This window comes from Callithrix jacchus, chromosome 1 (genome assembly GCF_049354715.1).
Source record: "Callithrix jacchus isolate 240 chromosome 1, calJac240_pri, whole genome shotgun sequence".
Classification (NCBI taxonomy): domain Eukaryota; kingdom Metazoa; phylum Chordata; class Mammalia; order Primates; family Cebidae; genus Callithrix; species Callithrix jacchus.
In genome coordinates, this window is record NC_133502.1 from 99,677,866 (window position 1) to 99,703,394 (window position 25,529).

Genomic DNA, 25,529 nt, shown 5'->3' on the forward strand with positions numbered 1-25,529 from the left:
GGAGATGTCTGTCTTCGAGACATGGGCAAATTTATACCTGGTGCAGTACCTAGTCTATCTTTCGGATCTCAGCTTTTCTGGGAGGGAAAATATCCCTGACAGAATGCGCTGTCTGTCATCCTGCATTCTGCTGGCTGAATGACCCACTGAAAGGCAGGCTTCCCTCCACTCCTTAGGCTCTTCTCTGCCCCACTCCCTGAATGTTTGAGTCCTTGGGCCTCCTCCCTTCTCATCCTTCTCTGATGGGGCTACAGCTTCAGTGCACCTTCAGGGGATTTGGCTTCCTCGAATAACCTGGACACATGTCGTGAGCAGGACCCCACGAGGATGGGAGAGAGAGCTGCTGCATACTTAGTTCTAGATGAGGCTCTGGCATGATGACCACAAAAATCACTTGCTGTAATCATCTCTCAAAATAAGCTGCTTAGGTACAGATAGATGCAACAGAAAAGCAAGTGTAATCTGCTCTGATGATTGGCAGGGGGAAGTTTTGGGTTCTTGGATATTTTGCTTCCTTGTTATTATCCAGGGTCTCAGGTAAGCTTGACCACAGTGGCGTGGAGGTGACTTTAAGAGGGAGCAGATGGTTCTGCACTTCATTATTAATTTGCTCACAGTCATTTAGTAAAGTTTGTGCTGAGGGTGGGAGATGGGGAGAGAAGGTGTGTGTGTGTGTCTGGAAACGAGGTTAATAGATAATGGACGCTAAAAGCAGGGGTTGGGATTTTGCAATCTGGCCTGGCTTTTTCTTTTTAATTGAGGTAAAATTCACATGACACAATTTTATCTCACCTTTTAAAGTGTATAATGCAGTGGGATTCAGTACATTCACAGTGTTCGACAACCCTCCCCACTATCTAGTTCCAGAAGTTTTCATCACGTCAAAAGAAACCATGTACCCCGTAGAAGTCACTCCCTATTCTCCACCCCAGCCCCCATCCAAGTGCCTGGAAACCACTAATCTACTTTTGGTCTCTATGGATTTGCCCATTCCAGACATTCCATATAAATGAAATGGTACAGTATGTAGCCTTGGTCTAATTTTGGATTGAAAATTTTAATTATTTATTTGATAAATTTGTTCTCACTTGGTATTACTACCCAGGGGGCAGGGGCTGAATTCGCTGCCAAAGAGAGAGAGAGAGAGAGAGAGAGAGAGAGAGAGAGAGAGAGAGAGAGAGAGAGAGAGAGAGCGAGCGCACACTATTTGTCCTGCCCTTAGGGTGCTAACAGTGTAATTAGGAAGATCAAATTAAATCCTAATGCCTCACTTTTATCATTTGTTCTCTTTGTAATTTTGCCTGGAGGATAAAAATTGAGTATGTGTCACAACATAAATTAGGGATGTACATTTTGTTGTTGAGAAAAGTTCCATTTGAAAGTAAAATAATACAGCATTTCAGTTAATAGCTTAGCACCTCTCAATTATATTAGTTAACATTTTCCAACCTTTGACTAAATAGCTCAGGTATGAATAGTGGAATATTGTGACCTTTTGGTTTCCAAAGGAAATTAAGATGATCCACTGCTTTTACACAAGTAGAAATGGACTTTTCTTAGTCAACACAGTCCTTAGAATTCTAAACTAATCGAGAAACTGTGGAATGCCCCAGGTACTTATGGTTTGAATCTTGAAGGCATTTGGTTTTTCTTGTATGATGAACTGTTATTTTATTATGGGATTAATCTAAAGTTTGAGAAGAATTTGATATATTAGAAGTTAAGATCATATTCATGACCATGCTTAAGAGTAAAGAAATGTTAAGAAAAAGGCAAATTTGAAAATGCAAAATAATAACAATAAGAACAAAAAATGATATTTAAAATCAGTTTTCATCCTTTCTTTTTTTCCTTTCTTTATCTCTCCATTTAAGCAATCATCTTATAATCCTTTGGATTTCTGGGGCTTTTGTAACTGCTCTATCCAATTGAATGTTACCAAAAGTATGTTGATTTTAATTTTTTTTAGTAAGAACCATCTTCCAACACACATAGAAATGCAATGTCATTAATTATAGCACAATAATTTATGGCCCAGACCCTCATGTATTTTTGTTGCTTAATCTTTTACACATTATTTTTTGGTAGCTATTATATTTTTAAAAAATGAGCATCCTGAATGTGAAGCCATTTATAAGGCTGTGGATTATGCTGAATCCACAGTAATCCTTGATTGTCTCTAGAGATCACCGATATGGGCACAGCCCCAACTCTGATGTGAAAGCTGCTTTTCTTTGCTCAGGAAGCTCTTGCCAAATTGATTTCTGAGTTATGGGATTAGAACCCAAGCCTCTCATTTACCAATGAATAGTTATTTGAAACTATTTTTCACTGCCAAACTCATCAAAAAGTAGAAACAAATGCTTTTATTTTTGATGCATACATGCAATATACAGAAAAAAAACTTCATGGTATTTGGCCTGGTAGTTTACGGTCCTTAAAAAGGGCTAAGATTTGATCATTTAAAGCATAGTCTCGGGCCAGTTCTCCAAGTGAGGTCCCTGGACCAGCAGCATCAGCATCACCTGGGAACTTGTTATAAATGCAGATTCTTGGTGTCTGCCCCAGAGATACAGAATCGGAAAGCCCCATGGGCTGGGTCTAGCAGTCTGTATTTTCATAAGCCTCCAGGTAATCCTGAGCCAAATGTTGAGACCCACCACTCTAACACAATTTGAAGTTTCAAAATATTCGTTTCTTTTGGCAGATATTGAAATGTACAGTTTAGTTTAGCGTATACAGAGATTTGTGCCACTAACACCATGATCTGGTTCCAAAACATTTTCATCAGCCCAGTAGGAAACTTTGTACCCAAGCAGGCATCCAGTATTCTCTCTTCTCTCAAGTTCCTGGCAACCACTCATCTGTTTTCTGTCTTTATAGATTTGTCTATTCTGGTTGTTTTATATAAATCAAAGCACGCCATGTGTAGCATTTTGGGTCTGGTGTCTTTTCACTTAGGATAATGCTTTCAAACTGTATTCCTGTTGTAGCATCTTTGGCATTTCATTTTTTATGGTTGGATGAATTCCAGTGTAAGGATATACCTTATTTCTTTTGTCTATTCATCAGCTGGGGACATTTGTCTTGTATTTACCTTTTTTTTTTTTGAGATGGAGTCTTGCTCTGTTGCCCAGGCTGGAGTGTAGTGACAATCTCAGCTCACTGCAGCCTCTGCCTCCCAGCTTCAAGCAATTTTCCTGCCTCAGCCTCCCGAGTAGCTAAAATTACCGGCGCAAGCCACCACGCCTGGCTAATTTTTGTATTTTTAGTAGAGACAAGGTTTTGCCATGTTGGCCAGAGTGTTCTTGAACTCCTGACCTCAGATGATCCATTCTCCTTGGCCTTCCAAAATGCTAGGATTACAGGCGTGAGCCACCTGGTTTTCACTTTCTAGCTATAATGAATATTGCTATTATGAACACTCATGTACAAGTTTTGGTGAGATTCTGATTTAATTGGGTCTGGGGTAGGATCCAGAGACTTACGGTACTAGTATTTTTCAAAAGCTCCCCTCACCAAGTAATGCTAATTTACATCACAATTGAGACCCTTATTTCTCAAAATGTGACTGATGGAGCTGCACCACAGCATCCCCTGGAGCCCTGGAGCTTAGCTTATGTATGTATGTATTTATTTGAGACGAAGTCTTGCTCTGTTGCCAAGGCTGGAGTGCAGTGGCGTGATCTCAGCTCACTGCAACCTCCACCTCCCAGGTTCAAGTGATTCTTTTGCCTTGGCCTCCTGAGTAGCTGTGACTACAGGCTTGCGCCACCACGCCTGGCTAATTTTTTGTATTTTTAGTAGAGATGGGATTTCACCGTGTTAGCCAGGATGGTCTCAATCTCCTGATTTTGTGATCCACCCTCATCAGCCTCCCAAAGTGCTGGGATTACAGGCTTGAGCCATTGTGCCTAGTCCCCCTGGAGTTTATTAGAAATACAGAATCTCAAGCTCATCCCAGACCTTTTGAATCAGAATCAAATTTAACAAACTCTTCAAGTAATTCATGTGCACAGTAAAGTGTGAGAGGCACTAGTTCAGGTAGCTAGTCCGGGTCCTTACCCATTGAGTGTAATATTGTTCCTTGGACAGAATGCATACCAAACTTCAAATTAGCAACTTATTAGGCACTGCCTTTATCCTCCACACACAACTTAATACTAAACTGGGGACAGAGATTGTCATTTGAACCTCCACCATGCCCCCAGTGCCCACACAGCACAGTGCATAGCATAAAGCAGATGCTAGACAAAGATACAGCGAAGGAAAACATCAGTGAGCCACAGAATCCTTCAGTGCACCCAGTGTCCTTTCAGTGAACCAGTGCCTGGAAACAGTGCGCTCCAGTGCTCTGGGGCTGACAGTGTCCCTGTGACCTTTGCACATTAATCACCCTCTCTGATTCTCTAGTTCTTTGCCTTTAAAATGGGGATTACACACGTTGCTCTTTCTATGGCTGAGTAAAGACTAAATTACTTGGGCACTAGAGATGTGTATTAGTTGAGGTTCTCCAGAGAAATAGAACCAATAGGCTACACACACACACACACACAGCACCGCCCCTCCCCCAGCCATACATAATGAGATTTATTATAAGGAATTGGCCCATTTGATTATGGAGGCCAAGGTATCCCATGACCTGCTCTCTGTAACTTGGAGACCCAGGGAAGTCAGTGATGTAGTTCAAAGGCCTGAGAGCCAGAGAGTCAATGGTGTAGATTCCAATCCAAGTCTGAAGGTCTGAGAACCAGGAGCAGAGGATAAGAGAAGATTGATGTCCCAGCTCAAGCAGTCAGGCAAAGTGAATTCAGCTTCCTCTGCCTTTGTGTGCTAATTAGGCCCTCAATGGATTGCATGAGGTCCATCCACACTGGGTAGGGTCATCTGCTTTACTCAGTCCACCAAATCAAATGCTAATCTCTTCTAGAAATACCCTCGCCCAGAAAAAACATTGAACCAGGTATCTGGGTATCCCATGGCTCAATCCAGTATCACAAGGTGATAACTGGGAAGAGATGCTTCCCCCTAACCCCCAAGAAGATGGGAAGGAAAAAAAATTGGTTTCTGTGAGTTAAACTTTATAAAGTAAGCACAGAAAGAGTCTGCACTCATCTGTAAAGTTACTCTGCTCAGAAACAACAGACCCCAGGCCTGAGCCTGGAATGAGGGAACCTTGAGAAGATGAAGAAATTGGAAGACAGTTTGATCAGTGTGGAGGAACAGAAAGGACAGGGGCAAAATGAGCCTGAGCTGGGTGTTGCAAACTGGTACCCTGCTCTGCCGCCTGCTTTCCCCTTGCTATTTTTCTAGAAAAACTGGACACCTGGGTCCCAAGTCTGGCTCACATCGCCAAGCCTGGAAAAAGCAAAGGCTAAAGAACTTGAAACTGAGTGGGGTGAAATGTATATTGTAGTTTTCTGTAAATAAAAATAATTTAAGCAATTAAAAAAAAAAAAGAAGAACTGCACACCTTTGGTCTGCTTTTCCAGTGGCAGCACTATGCTGGAGCGGTGTGGTGGCTGCCCCCTTTGCGGGGAGCTGCTGTGTCTCATCCTGCTTTCAGCACTTCTTGCATCAGCACAGGTGACTTGCCCATGTCACAGGCCACCGTGTGCCTGGCCTCAAGAGGCATCTGAGTGTGCCATCCTGGAGAGGGGAGACTCTCCACAGATGATAGCTCTGGTTGTGAATCAGTTAGTTGCCTTTCTGACCTCATAATAAACCACGTCTGTCTGAGATTGATTAATGAGTCTGTCTACCCCTGAGAAATGGTGGGGGCTGGCCTGATGTACTGATTGAGTCTGTTTCCTGGCTCTTCATTTGAAACAGAGCTTGGGCAGCACGTACCTGAGATGCAGGTGGTGATGACGGTGGCCATAGCTGTCCTCACACGGCAGTTGCTGCCAGGAGCTCTGGCCACTGGGTCCTGTGGCTTTCCTCAGTTCTTCTCGTGCCTATTTGAAAAGGCCGAGGCTACTCAGCTTTGGAAGCTGTTAAGATCTGCTCGGCAGACACTTCAGATTTTCTGAATTCAGAGGGCCTGTCTCAGCTTTCCTTTGCTTGTTCTACAAAGGGCTTGGCATGTCTAAGCCACTCCCTGGAGCTGGGAAAAGCTCTGGTCACTGTAGGAGCTAAGCATGAACAATCATACTTCTTCCAGACTTCAGCCAAAAGTTAGAGTGACCATTTCTCCTTTTATATTGCAGGTACCTTTTGTACCTTCAGATTAAAAGGGATATTTTTCATGGCCGGCTGCTGTGCTCCTTTTCCGATGCTGCCTACCTGGGTGCCTGTATCGTTCAAGGTAAGTCTGGCCACAGCTCACCCACACCACCATTGTACTGTGGAGCTCCGGCTGTTTCGAGTCTCCCTTCTTTACCACCCATGGCCATCCTGCCTGTGTCTGTGGCTGGAGGCCAGGTAGGGCTGGGTACGTAGCAACAGAACCCCTACTCACTTACCCTCCCAAGTGAGTGGAGTTCTGGTGGAAGGCTGGGCTGAGATGCTCACAGGGGCCTCTGCAAAAACAGAGTCCCTTAAGATCCCAAGAATCAGGGTCAGAAGCTCTCTTTCAAAGGGGCTGGAATGTGGAATGGGTGGATTTATGAGAAACTCTGAAGGGAAATGGGTGTTGTATGTTCTCAGTGCCAAATGCTAGGTGAGAGGCCTAATGGACATTTTGAGGGGGGAGTCTGCATCCAGGAAGATACGTGTTAAACAAAGGGGTCATTACTGGAAGCATTTTTATACATATCCATCCGTCCATCCGTCCGTCCGTCCGTCCGTCCGTCCGTCCGTCCGTCCGTCCGTCCGTCTGTCCGTCCTTCCTTCCTATCTATTGGTGTATGTATGTGTATACATGTGTACATGACTATTACATCTAATTCCTCAGCTCTTTTAGCTATGGGCGTGGTGAGGAGAGCACAAGTCTCATAATTCCCATTTCCTAGATGTTTTACCACAGATAAGTTGCCTAGTTACCTAAGCTCTTCAGGCTTCAGTTTCTTCATCTATTAAATAGGATAGTCATCCTCCCTTCCTGGCCATGTGATTTCATGAGACCACTCTGCACCAGGCCAGGGGTAGCGCAGACACATTAGAAGTGACTACTGTTCTTTTTCCAGTTGAACAAACCCCAGGGGGTGTGGGAGCAGTGGGAAACAGCGAATGTATTGATGTGGGTTGGGTTCTAGATGTTTCCACCTAATAAGGAAAGTGGTTTGAGAGAAGGAGGCCTCCAGGGCCTGAGGCATCATATGGCCAGGGATGGGCCAAACACCCAAGTGAAGATGGTTCAGGTGCTCTGTTCCCCTGGACCAGGAGAGGCAGCTGGAGGGACTCAGATGATCCAGCTGTTTGTAGCATAAACATTAACAGCATGTTTATGAGAGAGAAGGTGGGGTGGTGGGGGAAGACAGAGCAAGAGAGATGTTTATGCCAGTTTTCCAGTGGATCTGGAATAACACAGGAGAGTCTGATGGGTCATTAGCTGGTCATCAGTGATGATCATCTGCCTACCACAACACTGAGCTTGTCACTGCTTGAGAAACCCACCATTCTCCTGGAGATTCCCCTTTGGCTCACTGCCCTCCCTGTGGAGTGCTCTGTGCTATGATCCTCTTCCTTTGATCAATTTCTCAGTTGTGTTGGGTCTCTCTGAGCATGCTGAAGTGAGTGGGTGTGGGTGCTGTTTTTCGCCCCCTTCCCTGGGAACAGCCTCATCCTGGGTAGCAGATTTTGGCAGAGGTGTTAAAACCCTTGCATATTTTCTTGTTTAAACACTATGGTCGATACTGTGATGGGAAACAGCCCTTTCATTAGCACTGAGGTAGAGAATGTGCTTCGGAAAGCTGCCTCTCTTACCTTGGAGTGAAAGGACTGTAAATCCCATAATTCCCTTCCTCCATGTTGAAGGCCACACATCCTGAGTTAGAATGCACTGTCTTAGGTAAGAGACAAGGGAATCGATACTAATCTAAGCAACAGACCAGCATATGAGGATTTCAGAATGCATGTAGGCATCAGTGAATTACCATCAATTCTCCAAGGACAAGCCCAGTATGGATCTATAATGGAAAGCTTGCCATCCTGTTTTCTTTTGGGGTAAAGCCACGGAGTCTCCATCCACATGATCAGGGCCCTATTTTATCCCTCATTACTATTATCAGTGACCCCCCCCGCCCACACAGATAGACACAGAGAGACACTATGGAGAAAGTAGAGTGGGAAATGGACAGGCAGACCTCAAGACCTTTTGGCTCTCAAATGCAGTGCTGTCTGTGGTCATTTATAGCAAATTCAGTAAAAGCGGTTCATAAAGGTCTGATTCTTGGGTGAGCACTTTGGCAGCTCTGCAGGTCATTCACAAATGCAGATAGAGATGGGCTTTTCAGAACTGCTTATTCCTACAGAGTAACAGGGAAGAGGGAGTAAGTGATTGGTAATCAAGAGGCACTGTCATTCCTCATCATCTTGTTTGCTAATGCTCTTTCAAGGAGTATGTTTTAAGCTTCGATCTATTCTGAGTTTACCAAAAACAGTGAATCAAGTTGGCTGTGGTGATGCATACCTATAATCCCAGCTACTTGGGAGGCTGAGGCAAGAAGATTGCATGAGGCCAGGACTTTGAGACCAGCCTGGGCAACATAGCAAGACCCTGTCTCTACAAAGAATACAAAACCAGTCAATCACATGGAGTTTTGCTGCCTGCACATAACTGAATCCAACAAGCATGTTCAAGACATGCACTGCATTTTCTTTCATAATACAAATTGCAAAACAAACACAGAATCCTTGGGATCTATTTATATTCTTTCTTGATAAAAATATCTTTATTTCCTGTTCCTTTTACAAAACAGCACCACAGAGAGGAAATCAACTTATCTCCTCTGCCTGGTGTGTTCAACTCCTGTAGAAATCTTGACTTCTGCTGGTTATTCAGAACTCAGTCCAGAAGTCACTTCCTCTGATAAGACTACCTGGACCACTCGAGCTAAAGTAGCTCCCTCCTGCATGTCATTTTTTCTCAGACCCCTGTTTTGTTTTCTTGCAAGCACTTACAGCTTGAATTGTTTTGGAGCTTATTATGCATTTCCTCCTATATAGAATCTAATTCCATGGAAGTAGGATCTGGGTGCTTTTTCACAGTGGTCTTCCTGTGTCTGATACGCAGCAGGTTCTCCACTAAATATGTTAAAAGAATCAGAGCACTTGCCTGAAATGAATCAGGGCACTTGCCTGAACTCCAGGTGATTGATTGGTTTTGTATTTTTTGTAGATAGGGTCTCACTGTTACCCAGGATGGTCTCAAACTCTGGCCTCGAGCAATCCTCCTACCTCAGCCTCCCAAGTAGCTGGGATTACAGGTGTATACCGCCACACCCGGCTTGATTGACTGTTTTTAATAAACTTAGACTATACCAAAGCTTAAAACGTGCCCTGATTAACCATAGTTAAATGAATCAGGCACAATCATTTAATGTTTAGTTAAATTTAACATTTAGTTAAATGACTGTGCCGGTTTCATTTAACCACGGGAAAGATTGGTTGGTCACCTGCTGGGATGGTATCGCTACCTCATTCATTCATTTGTTCATGTGTTCTCCAAACATTTCCTGAGCAGTTGCGAGGAGGCCACATGACCATATCAAGTTCCTGTGGGGAGATGGACAAGGAAACAGGCCACTGTGACCTGCGTTGGTGGCGAGATAGAGGGACACACAGCCCCAGTCCCTGCTATGAGTGTCCCAGGAGGGCTCCTCACTCAGCAAGGGTGGGTCAGGGAAGGCTCCTGAAAGGGCTGGCTCTGGAGCTAAATGAAGGTCCTGCCTCTCAAACGCTTTTGGATTGTGTCCTTTCCAAACTGGGGGAAAGGCTGTTGCTTTCTAAACTTACCATTTCTGATCTTACTCATCCTTTCACTTCAAACTCATTGGATTTTTCTCTTAGAATGGAATTCTTTTAGAAAAGTGCTGGAGCTGGTTTCAAACCATAGGGCCTACAGTTGTATGTCATTTGTCACAACTTCAACTTGCAAGTCATGTGCAGGAGGGAGAACCACAGCTGCTTACCCAACGCCTCTTGGTATGAATAGCTAGAAGTCTTTATTCATTAAAAAAAATGACTTCTGCTTAAGGAGAGGTCAGAGTTAAAGACAAGCTTTAAGGGATCAGAGAGCAGGGCCTGTGATGGGGGCAGTGTTAATCTTTATTTTTTCAGCGACCCAGTACCCAGTGCAGTCTTCATGGCATTTCTTCTCTAACTTTTCTAACATTTGCAGTGTTTAGCATTGCAAGTCTATAATACCTTATTAGATTTCCTGGAAAGAAAAGTGCATCCCTACTAACAACCCCCTACCTCGCCAACCACTCTGCAAGCTGACATTTGCACTGAAGATGACCCAGTTTCATGTTGGTGGTCCATTATCCCATCACCTTTGGAAAATGGAAGCACTGGGTTAGCCTATCTCTTATATATTAATGTCTGCAGCTAGCTCACTGGGGCATGAGCGTGTATGTGTATGCAGGTGGGTATGTTATGTGTATTTCTTTTGGAGCATGAGTTGAGTTAATCATCGGTTTACAGCCCACTCTCATCATTGGACCCTTCAAGCTCATGGATTGATTGATTGATTTTCCCTTTTTCCATTATTCTCCATTTCCACTCCTAAGGGCAACCCTGGATTCATATGTATATCTTTGTTTTTGTATCCATTCTTATAAAATAATTAATTTGTTTCGTGCTTACATACTTCTAAATTTTACAAATTAAATGATGCTGTAGAACTCATTGTATGCCCTCCTTCTTGTACTCAGAACACTGCTTTTGGGATCCATCCATATTGCTGGACATACTTCTATTGTGTTGATTTTTAACTGTGACCGAGTGTCCAAAGGGGTTTGTCTTCCACGATTTACTTATCTATCTGTCCCACCAACAATAAACACCCAGGTCGCCTCCGTCTTCTGACTATTATGATTAATGCCGTGATAAAAAACCTTGAACATGTCCTTTTTTGCACCCAGAGTTTTTGTAGGAAAAACGCCCAGAAATGGGGTTGCTTGGTCATAATATTTGACTAAATACTCCTTACCTCACTCTCTAGAGGAGCAGTGTGCATCTAGCACCCTTCAGCAGTGCACAGGTATTTTTGTTTTCTCATGTCTCTGCCAGCTTCCTAGTTTTATTGCCAATGTTATAAAGTCACATCTTGTTTTGGTTTGCACATCTCTAAGTATTAATGCCTTTGAGCATCTCTCCCTACACTGGCCCTTTGGGTTTCCTCTTCTTTGAATTGTCTGTTTGTATCCTTTGACCATTTCTCTATTGGTCTTCCTATCCATTAGAAAAATGATCTGTAGGGATTTCTTCTTTTTTCTAGATATTAGTCCCTGTCAGCTCTAGATTGTGAAAATATGGTCTTTCAAGTTGTCATCTCTCCATTACTTTGACTCTGATGTCCTTTAATAAACAGAAATTAATTTTGATATGATCAAATTAATCAATTTCCCCTTTGTGACTGATATTATTTTGAGTCTTATTTTGGAAGTCTTCCCTACTTGTGGTGTGTATTCTAGGTTGTTTTAAGAACTCTGTAATTTGAATGTTTTCAGAAGCTTTAAAGAGCTTTGCTTTTCTCCTGGTTAGATCCTTTCCCAGTCTTTGGATGATGTGACAATGAAGGGGCAGTGGATACACATTAGAGAGTTGGCTGTAATTTTCAAATGCACTCAAGGCATACTAATTTTTTTCTTCTTCAAAGTCATATTGGTGATCAGGTTCTTCTAATACAGTTTTCCCACTATCTTAATCTGCTTTCCCAGGCCGTATCTTCTGTTTCTTCCCGACACTTCCTTCTTCTGGCTCATTTTCCTTAGTATGCTCGTGGAACCCATAGCAAGTGTTCCTGGTGCCAGCCAGCACCTTTGCTGTGGTTCACACACCCATCTCTGCTTGGCCTTCTGGGTGCTCACAGATGTATAGGCATTTCTCTTTTTACCTTTGAAGATCCTCTGGATGTGCCCTTTGTTAGTGTCAGCTGATGAATCATGAAGCACATAAATTTGGAAAGAAGAGCTTTTTTCTCAAAAAGGGTTGCAGTTTGCAGGATGACCATTCTGTCAGGTGGGGAAATGTAGCCTCTGGCCAGAAGCTGGAAACAAGCACTTCAAGGGTGGGAAGAATAAGACAAGGATTTATGCTGAATGGGATGGCCAAGTATACATATTCAACAGGTTATAGTAGGAGCTAGGAATATTTGCAAAAGGGAAATGCATGCAGAGTAGGCTAACACGCAGGCAGCATGCATCCCATGTTCACTTTTGGGTGGAAACTTAACATTTAATTGTGTTATGATTAAGGCCTATACATCAAAAGGTGAAGCAGAGGACACAAAGGCCCTCTGTGCACAGCCTCCATAGACTGGCCAGAACCACTTTGTGGCCAGTAGTTTCTTACCAGGAAGGAATGCTGGTCAGTTGCTGTGTCAAAACCACGTAAGAGAGGGGCAGCATCAGGCAATTGGTTGATATCAGTGGTGCAGTCTTTCCAAAGGACTGATTTCTGTTTAACCCTCAGGGTAGGAAACCTAATAGCAATTAATGACAGAGGGGGTATAATGAGGTCTGACCTCATCATGTCTGGGAACTCAGTTTTTAAGGGTTCTCTGGGGTCTCTTGGCCAAGTGTGGGCAGTGTTCAGTCTGTCAGGGAGCTTAGGATTTTATTTTTATGTCTCATTAGTTTCCAGCGACAGCTTTAATCTGGTGTGCTCTTCCGACTTAGATGCATACTCTTTAATTTGAAGAGCAATCAATTTGTTTTTAAGTGCAATCCTGCTGGGTTCCTTCTTGTTGTGATCTTTCCTTGAAGCATAAGCCTCAGAGCAGGCAGCTCCAGTCAGGGAATTCCTGGATGCAGAGGATATTGGCTGTGAATGGAACCCCAAGGAATGTCCACTGGTTTCCATCTAGAAGTGGTACCACCTCCTATCCTGGGGAGCATTTGGAAATATTGTGGGGGGAGGGTATTAATTTTTTTTAATTTAAAACATTTTAAATCAACAAACATTATGTATATTTATGGTATACAACCTGATGTTTTGAAATATGCATGCGTTGTGAAATGGTAAAACTGAGCTTAGTAACATATACATTACCTCGTATACTTATCATTTGTTTTTGTGGTGAGAACAATTAAAAGCTACCCTCTCAGTGGTTTGTAAGTATACAATATGTTCTTTCTAACTATAGTCTCCATGTTGTACAGTGCTCTCTTGAAGATATGCCTTCTATCTAACTGAAATTCTGTATTCTTTGACTAACTTCTGGGAGAGAGCAGTTTTGATGGTCCCAGTGCCTGGATAAACTGCTAACACCTAGTACCCGAAGGGTAGAGGTACTAAATGTCCTACAGTTCTTTGGAAAATCTGAAAAAATAAAATTGCTCAGTCCCCAAAATGCCAGTGGTGCCCCCGTTGAGAGTGATTTAAATCCTTTATTATACTGACAAAGAAGGCGAGACCCAGAGAAGAGTCTGAAGCCCCACGCTCACACAGTTTGATCTGAACTGTAATATGAGCTTCTAGACACTCAGGCTTTCTCTGGTACAGATACATTTTTTTGTGAGCTTATTCCAGCTTCTTCTTTTGGATGACAGGAGGCATTCCATATGCACCCTGCTCATGTTATTGTTTTTAATCTTTCTCTTTATTTTTTCACTCATTACAGCTGAGCTTGGTGATTATGATCCTGATGAGCATCCCGAGAATTACATCAGTGAGTTTGAGATTTTCCCCAAGCAGTCGCAGAAGCTGGAAAGAAAAATAGTGGAAATCCATAAAAATGAACTGAGGTAATCTGGGTAGATGTTTGTGAAAATGATAAAGGTGAGCAAGTATTCTTACTGCAGGGAATGTGGAAGTCACATTGTGAGGGAGGAATGTTTGTGATGTATGGGGAGGCTGTTTCGGGTGGCAGCACAATTTTTCTGGGCACCATCAAGGACACCATTTTTTCTGGGAAACATCAAGGATTGTTATTGTCCTTCATCAGTAACAATCTCAATAGTGTGGAGTCCCCTGAGTGGCTGTTTATGAAGCATTAGTAGTTATTAGAGCCATATATTTTCTTACACATAGGGATTTCTAACCACCCTGAGCTTCTGAAAGTGGAATCCAAGGTAAATAAGTAAACCTTTCTGATTTGAATTTTGTATTGTCTTTTCCCCACCTGTGTCTGTTGCTGGGAGCATTGACTCCAAGTAGAGTCGAATCCATTGGCAAGATTCCCTTTGCAGAGTTGCTGTCAAGAAGACAGATTTAGTGTCTCATCCTCCTTTTCTCACTCGCAGTGCTTTGGTTATAGCTGCGCAGGAGACGTGGTAGAAGTAGCAAAATTGCATGTAGCATTCACCATGTACCCAACACTGTTCCAAGCACTTTGCACGTATTAACTCATTAATCTCCACAACAACCTAGGAAATAGGTTATTGGTTATTCCCATATTACAGATGAGGGAACTGAGGCACAGAGAGGTTAAACAACTTCCCAAGGTCACACAAGTACTAAGTACCAGAGCTGGGATTTGAATTCTGGCAGCCTGGGTCTAGAGTCTGTGCTTTTAAGCGCCGTGTGATGCTTACTCTCTACATGGACTTCTGGGAATAAAATGAAATGTGTGTAGGGATCATTGCCAACTTGGAATTCAGGTAACTCACGTAGTCCAGTCTGTAACTATTTTAGATACTGTGCAAACTGCCAAAAAAAATCATTTTGGTAATAGCAACAAGCATGGGCTGTGTTATGACAAGTGTTGATGAAAAACTGCAAGAGCTGAGATGCTTCCATCTTCTAGGCCTCTGGTAAGTTTAAAGAAAATTGCATCACTGAATTATGCATTCTGGAACAGACAACTGTCCCAGAGTGAGGCAATGGCTCAAGCTCCCGCCTTTATGCAGGCGCGCCCCCTACTGGTGAATCTGGGAAGAGTATATGTGAGGGCATTCAAGGTGGTAGCTTATTTCAGCTGGGAATATATGATGATTATTCTTAGAGATAAAGATGATTAGATATCAAAACACTGTACCTCTTTCAGAAAGCACCATGCCATCTATGTGGGTAACTTTAGAGTATTGTCTCCTGATGAAAAGCCTTGTTGAAGATGCATGAAATTCTCACTACTCTTGCTGTTTTGGAGACAAGTATGCTAGAGGTAGCAATAAAGTTCCAATACTTCTGTGGAGGGGTTTGTGGCAAAGCAGTGTTCTGAAGAGCACAGGGTGAGAACCCTTGGATGAAGGAGTTGCAGCCAATGTTTGAATTGGTAGGAGATGAGAATGGAAAGGTTTTCTGTGCCCTGCATTTGCAGTGCCTCTAATGCTTGGAACATATGATAATAGTACACATGTATTGAACATTTACTTACTAGATGCCAAAACATCATGCTAAGAGCTTTAGGTGCATTATCCTACTCGGTTCTCCCAAACTCTATTAGATGACTGCTACTGTTCTTTCTAGTACGGGATGAGGAAGGTACAAGCTGATGTGGTTAAAGGACTTGTGCTGAGCAAATAGTAGAGTCAGGGCTTGAACCTTGGGTTACCTGGTTCAAGGTATGCCCGTGCTCTTATCCCTTTGTTGAGTATTTAAAGGGAATCAGGTAGTCGGGTGGGTGTTTCATGGTGATCACCATGTCAGCGGTGCCTGAGGATGGAGAACCAGGGCAGGACGGCCAGTTAGTAATTTCTGGTGTTCATACAAGAAGCGGTAAGGACCTGAGAAAGAGTAGGAGTAAAGGAAATGGAAAGGAGAGAGTCATGAGAGGTGTTAAACAGCCAGAATTGGTGATCCACAGCTTCATGAGAAAATGAGTGAATCAAAGAAGATTCCAGGTTGTGTTATTAACATTCAGAAAGCTGTAGCTTGAATCCTGGGCCGCATCTGGGTTTACGGATATCCTTGGAAGTGGTCATCACGCACTCAAGGTAGACAGAGGGTCATCACTCAGTCACACTTTATAAATCCTGGAAGTAAATTCCGTGGTTTGATCAAAGCTGCTGTTCTATGGCATATGTGGTCCTGCATGTTTGTAACATTCAGAAAACCTTTTTGAGGAGGTCAAATTATATGCCTGAAGGATGAACCTGTCAGGAATCAGACTGCATTGCAAGGACAGCTTCAGGGGGTATTTTCCTGTGTATTTTTGCTCATTCTCTCTAAGTAGTCCTGAATTTAATTCAGCATTAATGCAGCAGAGAGATATTTTTGGTTTGGAGGGTAAGACAAGAAGAGCAGAGGAAGCTGACAGTGCAAGTGAGAGGAGCTTTCTTGCATCTGATGGGAACCTGCTACAGAGACTGAAGGTGCTCTGGGGGTGCCACCAGCCCTTCACACACAGGTCAAGAAAGTGCTTTGCATCTTGTATATGGATTTGGGCCTTGGTTGAATTATTCTGCAAACCTGAGCACGCCAGGAAGGGGTCATGGATGGAGGAGACCTGCGCGAGGCTGCGCCACCATCCTGCTCTCCAGTATCACCACAACACTCGTGACCCTCCCACACAGCCAGGGATAGTGGTGGGTGGATAGAACTGCTGTTCTGAAGACTTCCTGAGAGGATTCCAGTTGTTTTTTGTTGGGGTTTGAGAGAACCAATCAATAACCTCCTTCTTCCTGTCTGGTCTCCGAACCGGCAGAGAAATAAAATACAATAGGTGCTTAAATATTAGCAGAAATGATGATTAACAAGAAGATCAACATGTTTGCCTGGGGAGGGGGTGGTTTCACAACCTTCTCCCAGCCTTTTTATTGATTAGGATTATTCTGCTCCTATGATCTCTGAGAAAGGAACAAAAGCTGCCATTCTTAGCAGAAAACTAATCAGAGAGAAAGAAGAAATTTCCTCTGTGGGAGGCTACACACTGCTTGAAGGTCAGACCAAGATGGCCTGATAGATAGGCATGAATAACAGAGTTATTTGGGGGCGGGGAGGAGAGACAGAGAGAGAGAGAGAGATTGATTCTTCCTTGGAGTTTTAAGAAGACCAAGATTTTAAGAAGAGTTTTCATGAACTAAATTAGATTGATGACTGAAGACTGAAGGTAAAATTTCATTCTTGGATCAGTGTTTCTTCTTCTGAATCTTTGACTGTACTGGAGGAGGTAGGGTAGGGAGAAGTTACAGTTGTACAATTATAGTAGCATATTACAGTTTTTGCTTATCTCTATATCAGTCAAGATCAATTAGATTTTGCTGAGGAAAAAAACCCCCAAAGCCTGGTGGCTTAGAGCAAGAAAAGCTGCTTCTTTGCCCTGCTCCCTGCCCATCAGAGGCCAGCTGGGGGACTCTGCCTATCATTGTCACTCAGGGAAGTCAAAAACTTGGATTTCCCAGATATTGAGTCACAAGGAATAAATCTCTGGAAGGTCATGCTTCATCTCAGAAGTGATTCATATCACTTCTACTTACAACTCTCTGATCAGGACCAGTCCTAGGATGTCACCCGGCATCAAGGAAGTGCAATTCTATGGTGTTCAGAAGGCAGTATGAGCTGGAAAGAGTGGAAACAGTGGGTAAACCTTAATGGCTTTTACAACCTCATTGACTAATAGAGTTGTTTTTCTTTTTTAAAGAGACTTTTTTATTTTTTATTTTAAAGAGATGTTTAGGTTTACAGCAAAATTGAAAGGAAGGCACAGAGATTTCCTCTATACCCCTGCCTCACACATGCATAGGCTCCCTCGTTATCAAGTATCCCTTCTAGAGTGGTACATTTATTACAACTGATGAACCTACATTGTTTCATCATAATCACCCACAGTTGAGAGTTGACATTAGAGTTCACTCCTGGTGTATGCTCTATGGGTTTGACGAATGTATAGTGTCATTCCACTGCAATACCAATACCATTAGAGTACCATACAGAGTAGTTTCCCTGTCCTAAAAATCATTCTTCCTCCTCCCCTAACCCCTGGCAACCACTGATATTTTTACTGTCTCTATAGTTCTTGCCTTACCCAGAATGTCATAGTTGGAATCACACAAAATGTTGCCTTTTCAGATTGGCTTATTTCACTTAGTAATTTGCATTTAAGTTTCCTCCATGTCTTTTCTTGGTTTGAGAGCTCATTTCCTTTTAGCATGATTTCATTGTCTGTATGTGTCATAGTTTATCCATTCACCTGCTGAAAGACATCTTGGTGGCTTCCATTTGAACAATTATGAATAAGTCTGCTATAAATATTTGTGTGTAGGATTTTGTGTGCACATAAGTTTTCAACTCCTTTGGGTAAATACCACACACCATGATCGCTCTACATATGGTAGAGTATGTTTAGTTTTATAAGAAAACGCCACACTGTTTTCCAAAGTGGCTGTACCATTTTGCATCCCCACCAGCAATAAATGAGAATTCCTGTTGCTCCACATTCTTGCCAACGTTTGGTGTTGTCAGTGTTCTGGATTTTTGTCTAATAGATGTATAGCTAATAGAGTTTCATTGAGAAAATTTCTATAGAGGCATCTTTGGTCCTTTTAATATCATGTGCACTAGATGATATGGAAATATATCACTTATATAACCCACTGAGGTGAATGATTCTTCTAGGTAAGGGTTAAATATTTTTGGCTCTCTGGGTGATATGGTCTCTAGTGCAGCTACTAATGTTTTGGTAAAGCAAAAGTGGATACAGACAATTCATAAATGAGTGGGCCATGATTCAATAAAATTTTATTGACAACAGAGGTGGCAGGCCACATTTGGCCCATGGGCCCTAGTTTGCTGACTCCTGTTCTAAACACATGGTAGAGCAGGTATGGAATCAATTTCTACTTCACTCTCCTGCCTCTGTAGATAATTTTAAGTTATCAGGAGCCATATTTGTTTTTAAAACTATATGTGAAAAAGAATCTCTCGTAATTTTCAGACTTTAAGCTTGGTGTGCAGAGATGAGGTCCTACCTGGGACTGATTTCGAAATAGGTTATTCTGGGTGGAGCAAGATGGCCATTTAGGAATAGCTCAGGATTGCAGCTCCCAGTGAAAGTGCAGAGAGTGAGTGGATGCCACATTTCCAGACAGATTTTTATTGCCCACAAATCAGGAGATTTCCAGGTGGAGGAGCCCCACGGGTTGCCAGTACAGCTGTTTTGGCCGGCGTGGCTGTTTTGCCAGTGCCCTGGTGTGGTGGTTCTCTGTACAAAACACACTGGTCTGGTTGCCCTTTTAAGCTGACAATTGGAGCTCCAGGAAGGCAGATTCGCCCATTCATCTGATTAGACAGGGGACTCAAACAGGGAGCCAAGCCAGGAGATTCCCAGGCAAAATAGCACCACAAATCTCAGGGCCGTTGTTCAGCTGGTGCAGTGGGTCACCGCACGGGAAATCATACAGATCCTGGTGCCTTTTAGCAGGCGACTAGAACACTTGGGAGAGAGTCAGCTGTTCAACTTTAAAAAAAAAAAAGGCTCTGAGGCAGGCAGCCAGGTGATCAGGCTTGGTGGGTACCACCTCCACAAAAAACAAAACAAAACAGCAATTGGAAATGCTCGAGGTTGAGAGTTTCACAGCAAGCACAGCTGAATCCGGGACGGTTCAGCTCTGTGGGGGAGGGGCATCCGCCAATACCAAGGCACTCCACCCCTACGGAGGTAGTCCACCATTGCTGAGGCAGCCTGCCGTTGCCAAGGTAACCTGCCATAATGGAGAGAGCCCGTCATTACAGAGGTAGGCCACCTCTGTAATGGGTGGGCTGAAGCAGTTCTAACCACACTCATATAAACAGGACTGCAGGGAAGTTCACACAGCAGTAGGATGGAGCCCACAGCAGCTCAGCAAAGCCTCTGCAGGCAGACAGTAACTAGGCTGCCTCCTTGCTGGGCAGGGCAGCCCTGAAAAAAAAAAGGCAGCAGCACAATGGAAACTCATAAATAAAGCCCTAACTGCCCGGGACAGAGCACCTGGGGGGAAAAAAAGGGGTTTATGAGTTCTGCTGTGGCAGACTTAAACGTACCTGCTAGCAGTTCTGAATGAACAACGGAGCTCACACCTCAGCACTTGAGCTCCTATAAAGGACAGACTGTCTCCTCAAGCATCTCCCTGACCCCCGTATATCCAAAGAGTCACCTCACAAAGGACTGATCAGACTGACATTTGGCGGGCATCATTCTGGGACAAAGATAGTAGAAGAAGAAACTGGTAGCAACCCTTACTGTTCTGCAGCTGCTGCAAGTGATCCCCAGGCAAGCAGGGCCTGGAGTTGACCTCAGCAGTCCTACAGCAGAAGAGCCAAACTGTTAGAAGGAAAACTAAGAAACAGAAATAACTTCATCATCAACAATCTGGACATCCACTCAGAGACCCAATCGGAAAATCAGCAACTACAAAGACAACAGGTGGATAAATCCACAAAGGTGGGAAGAAACCAGTGCAAAAAGGAGGAAAACACTTGAAACCAGAACACCTCTCCTCCTACAAGGGACCACAACTCCTCACCATCAAGGGAACAAAGCTGGATGGAGAATGAGTGTGATGAAATGACAGAATCCAACTTCAGAAGGTGGGTAATGAGAAACTTCTGTGAGCTAAAATAACATGTTGTAACTCAATGCAAAGAAACTAAGAACCTTGAAAAAAGATTTGAGGAAATGATAACAAGAATGGACAATGTAGAGAGGAATATGAGTGAAATAATGGGTCTGAAAAACACAACACGAGAACTTCACAAAGCATGCACAAGTTTCAACAGCCGAATTGACCAGGAAGAAGAAAGGATATCAGAGGCTGAAGATCAACTCAATGAAATAAAATGAGAAGGCAAGATCAGAGAAAAAAGCACAGAAAGAAATGAACAAAGTCTCCGAAAAATATGGGACTATGTGAAAAGACCTAATCTACATTTGATAGGTGTACCTGAATGTGATGAAGAGAATGAAATCAAGCTGGAAAATAGTCTTCAGTATATTATCCAGGAAAACTTCCCCAACCTAGCAAGGCAGGCCAATATTCAAGTCCAGGAAATACAGAGAACACCACAAAGATATTCCGCAAGAAGAGCAACCCCAAGGCACATAATCATCAGATTCACCAGGGTTGAAATGAAGGAGAAAATGCTAAGGGCAACCAGGGAGAAAGGTTGGGTTACCCACAAAGGGAAGCCCATCAGACTCACAGCAGATCTCTCAGCAGAAACCCTAGAAGCCAGAAGAGAGTGGGGGCCAATATTCAACATCCTTAAAGAAAAGAACTTTCAACCCAGAATTTCCTATCCAGCCAAACTGAGCTTCATAAGTGAAGGAAAAGTAAAATCCTTTGCCAACAAGCAAGTACTCAGAGATTTTGTCACCACCAGGCCTGCTTTACAAGAGCTCCTGAAAGAGGCACTACACATAGAAAGGAACAACCAGTACCAGCCACTCCAAAAACATACCAAATGCTAAAGAGCATCAACAAAATGAAGAATCTGCATCAACTAATGGGCAAAACAGCCAGCTAGCATCAAAATGGCAGTATCAAATTCACACATAACAATATTAACCCTAAATGTAAATGGACTAAATGCACCAATCAAAAGACACAGACTGGCAAATTGGATAAAAAGCCAAAACCCACTGGTGTGCTGTATCCAGGAAACCCATCTCACATGCAAGGATACACAAAGGCTCAAAATAAAGGGATGGAGGAAGATTTACCAAGCAAATGGACAGCAAAAAAAAAGTAGGAGTTGCAATTTTTGTCTCTGATAAAATAGCCTTTAAAACAACAAAGATCAAAAGAGACAAAGAAGGACAGGACATAATGGTAAAAGGATGGATACAACAAGAAGAGCTAACTATCCTAAATATATACGGACCCAATACAGGAGCACCCAGATACATAAGGCAAGTTCTTAATGACTTACAAAGAGACTTAGACTCCCACACAATAATAGTGGAGACTTTAACACTCCACTGTCAATATTGGACAGATCAACCAGACAGAAAATTAACAAGGATATCCAGGACTTGAACTAAGACCTGGAACAAGCAAACCTGATAGACATTTACAGAACTCTCCACCCCAAATCCACAGAATATACATTCTTCTCAGCACCATATCACACCTACTCTAAAATTGACCACATAATTGGAAGTAAAGCACTCCTCAGCAAATGCAAAAGAACGGAAATCATAACAAACAGTCTTAGACCACAGTGCAATCAAGTTAGAACTCAGAATTCAGAAACTGACTCAGAAACGCACAGCTTCATGGAAGCTGAACAACTGGCTCTTGAATGTTGACTGGATAAACAATGAAATGAAGACAGAAATAAACAAGTTCTTTGAAACCAATGAGAACGAAGACACAACATACCAGAATCTCTGGGACACATTTAAAGCAGTCTCTAGGGAAAATACATAGCAATAAGTGCCCACATGAGAAGAGTGGAGAGATCCAAAATTGATACCCTATCATCAAAATTGAAAGAGCTACAGGAGCAAGATAAAAAATACTCAAAACCTAGCAGAAGACAAGAAATAACTAAGATCAGAGCAGAACTGAAGGAGAGAGAGACACATAAAACCCTTCAAAAAATCAATAAATCCAGGAGCTGGTTTTTTGGAAAGATTAACAAAATAGACCACTAGCCAGATTAATAAAAAAGAAAAGAGAGAATAATCAAATAGATGCAATAAAAAATGATAAAGGGGAAATCACCACAGATTCCACAGAAATTCAAACCATCATCAGAGAATATTACAAACAACTCTATGCACATAAACTAGTAAACCTGGAAGAAATGGATAAATTCCTGGACACTTGCCTCCTCCCAAGCCTAAACCAGGAAGAAGTCAAAACCCTGAATAAACCAATAACAGGATCTGAAGTTGAGGCAGCAACTAAGAGCCTACTACACAAAAAAAGCCCAGGTCCAGATGGGTTCACAGCTGAATTCTACCAGACGCACAAAGAAAAACTGTTACCATTCCTTCTAAAACTATTTCAAATAATTTAAAATGAGGGAATCCTTCCCAAATCATTTTATGAGACCAACATCATCCTGATACCAAAATCCATCAGAGACTAAATAAGAAAAGAAAACTTCAGGCCAATATCCATGATGAACATAGATGCAAAAATCTTCAATAAAATACTGGCAAGCTGATTGCAACAGCACATCAAAAAGCTTATCCACCATGATCAAGTAGGATTCATCCCGGGGATGCAAGGCTGGTTCAACATACGCAAGTCTATAAACATAATTAACCACATAAACAGAACCAAAGACAAAAACAACATGATTATCTCAATTGACGCAGAGAAGGCATTTGACAAAATTCAACAGCCCTTTATGCTAAAAACCCTCAATAAACTCGGTATTGATGAAACGTATCTCAAAATAGTAAAAGCTATTTATGACAAACCAACAGCCAATATCATACTGAATGGGCAAAAACTGGAAGCATTCCCTTTGAAATCTGGCACTAGACAAGGATGCCCTCTCTCACCACTCCTATTCCATATAGTATTGTAAGTTCTAGCCAGAGCAGTCAGGCAAGAAAAGAAATAAAGGGTATTTAAATAGGAAAGCATTCCTCCTTTCCAAATTGTCTCTATTTGCAGATGACACAATAGTATACCTAGAAGATCCCATCGTCTCAGCTCAAATTCTTCTGAAACTGATAAGCAAATTCAGCAGTTTCAGGATACAAAATCAATGTGCAAAAATCACAAGCATTCCTATACACCGATAACAGACTTAAAGAGAGCCAAATCAAGAATGAACTGCCATTCACAATTGCAACAAAGAGAATAAAATACCTAGGAATACAACTGACAAGGAACGTAAGGGACCTCTTCAAGGAGAACTACAAACCACTGCTCAACGAAATCAGAGAGGACACAAACAGATGGAGAAACATTCCATGTTCATGGTTAGGAAGAATCAATATCGTGAAAATGGCCATACTGCCCAAAGTAATTTACAGATTCAACACTATCCCCATCAAGCTACCAATTACCTTCTTCACAGAACTGGAAAAAACCACCTTAAACTTCATATAGAACCAAAAGAGAGCCCGCATAGCCAAGTCAATTCTAAGCAAAAAGAACACAGCAGGAGGCATCATACTACTGGACTTCAAACTATATTACAAGGCTACAGTAATCAAAACAGCATGGTACTGGTACCAAAACAGAGATATAGACCAATGGAACAGAACAGAGGCATCAGAGGCAACACAACATATCTACTACCATATGATCTTTGATAAATCCAACATAAACAAGCAATGGGGAAAGGATTCCCTGTTTAATAAAGGTGTTGGGAAAACTGGCTAGCTATGTGCAGAAAGCAGAAACTGGACCCCTTCCTGACACCTTACACTAAAATTAACTCCAGATAGATTAAAGACTTAAACATAAGACCTGACGCCATAAAAACCCTAGAAGAAAATCTAGGCAAAACCATTCAGGACATAGGAGTAGGCAAGAACTTCATGACCAAAACACCAAAAGCATTGACAACAAAAGCCAAAATAGACAAATGGGACCTAATCAAACTCCACAGCTTCTGCACGGCAAAAGAAACAGTCATTAGAGTGGACTGGCAACCAACAGAATGGGAAAAAATTTTTGCAGTCTACCCATCTGACAAACGGCTGATATTCAGAATCTACAAATAACTAAAACAGATTTACAAGAAAAAAACAAACAAGCCCATTCAAAATTGGGCAAAGGATATGAACAGACACTTTACAAAAGAAGACATACGTGAGGCCAACAAACATATGAAAAAATGCTCATCATCACTGATCATTAGAGAAATGCAAATCAAAACTACATTGAGATACCATCTTATGCCAGTTAGAATGGTGATCATTAAAAGAATCGGGAGACAACAGATGCTGGAGAGGATGTGGAGAAAGAGGAACACTTTTACACTCTTGGTGGGAGTGTAAATTAGTTCAACCATTGTAGAAGACAGTGTGGCGATTCCTCAAGGACCTAGAAATAGAAATTCCATTTGACCCAGCAATCCCATTACTGGGTATATATCCAAAGGTCTATAAATCGTTCTACTATAAGGACACATGCACACGAATGTTCATTGCAGCACTGTTTACAATAGCAGAGACCTGGAAACAACCCAAATGCCCATCAATGATAGACTGGACAGGGAAAATATGGCACATATACACCATGGAATATCACGCAGCAATCAAAAATAATGAGTTCGTGTCCTTTGTAGGGACATGGATGAACGTGGAGACCATCATTCTCAGCAAACTGACACAAGAACAGAAAATGAAATACCGCATGTTCTCACTCATAGGCGGGTATTGAACGATGAGAACACATGGACACAGGGAGGGGAGCACTACACACTGGGGTCTGTTGGGGGGAATAGGGGAGGGACAGTGGGGGGTGGGGAGTTGGGAGAGATATCATGGGGAGAAATGCCAGATATAGGTGAAGGGGAGGAAGGCAGCAAATCACACTGCCACATGTGTACTTATGCAACTATCTTGCATGTTCTTCACATGCGCCCCAAAA

The 25,529-nt window shown here is 42.5% G+C and overlaps 1 protein-coding gene across 14 annotated transcripts in view; it reads left to right on the forward strand.

Annotated features, from left to right (window-relative positions):
- The window catches only part of FRMD3 (FERM domain containing 3), a 398,735-nt gene that overhangs the window by 282,253 nt on the left and 90,953 nt on the right, over nucleotides 1-25,529 (forward strand). For all 14 annotated transcript variants that reach the window (XM_035303819.3, XM_002742802.7, XM_078367705.1 and 11 more), the window contains 2 exons: nucleotides 6,210-6,307; nucleotides 13,730-13,853. In XM_035303819.3, coding sequence (XP_035159710.2) covers nucleotides 6,210-6,307; nucleotides 13,730-13,853 — 222 coding nt within the window. The remainder of the gene's footprint in view (nucleotides 1-6,209; nucleotides 6,308-13,729; nucleotides 13,854-25,529) is intronic.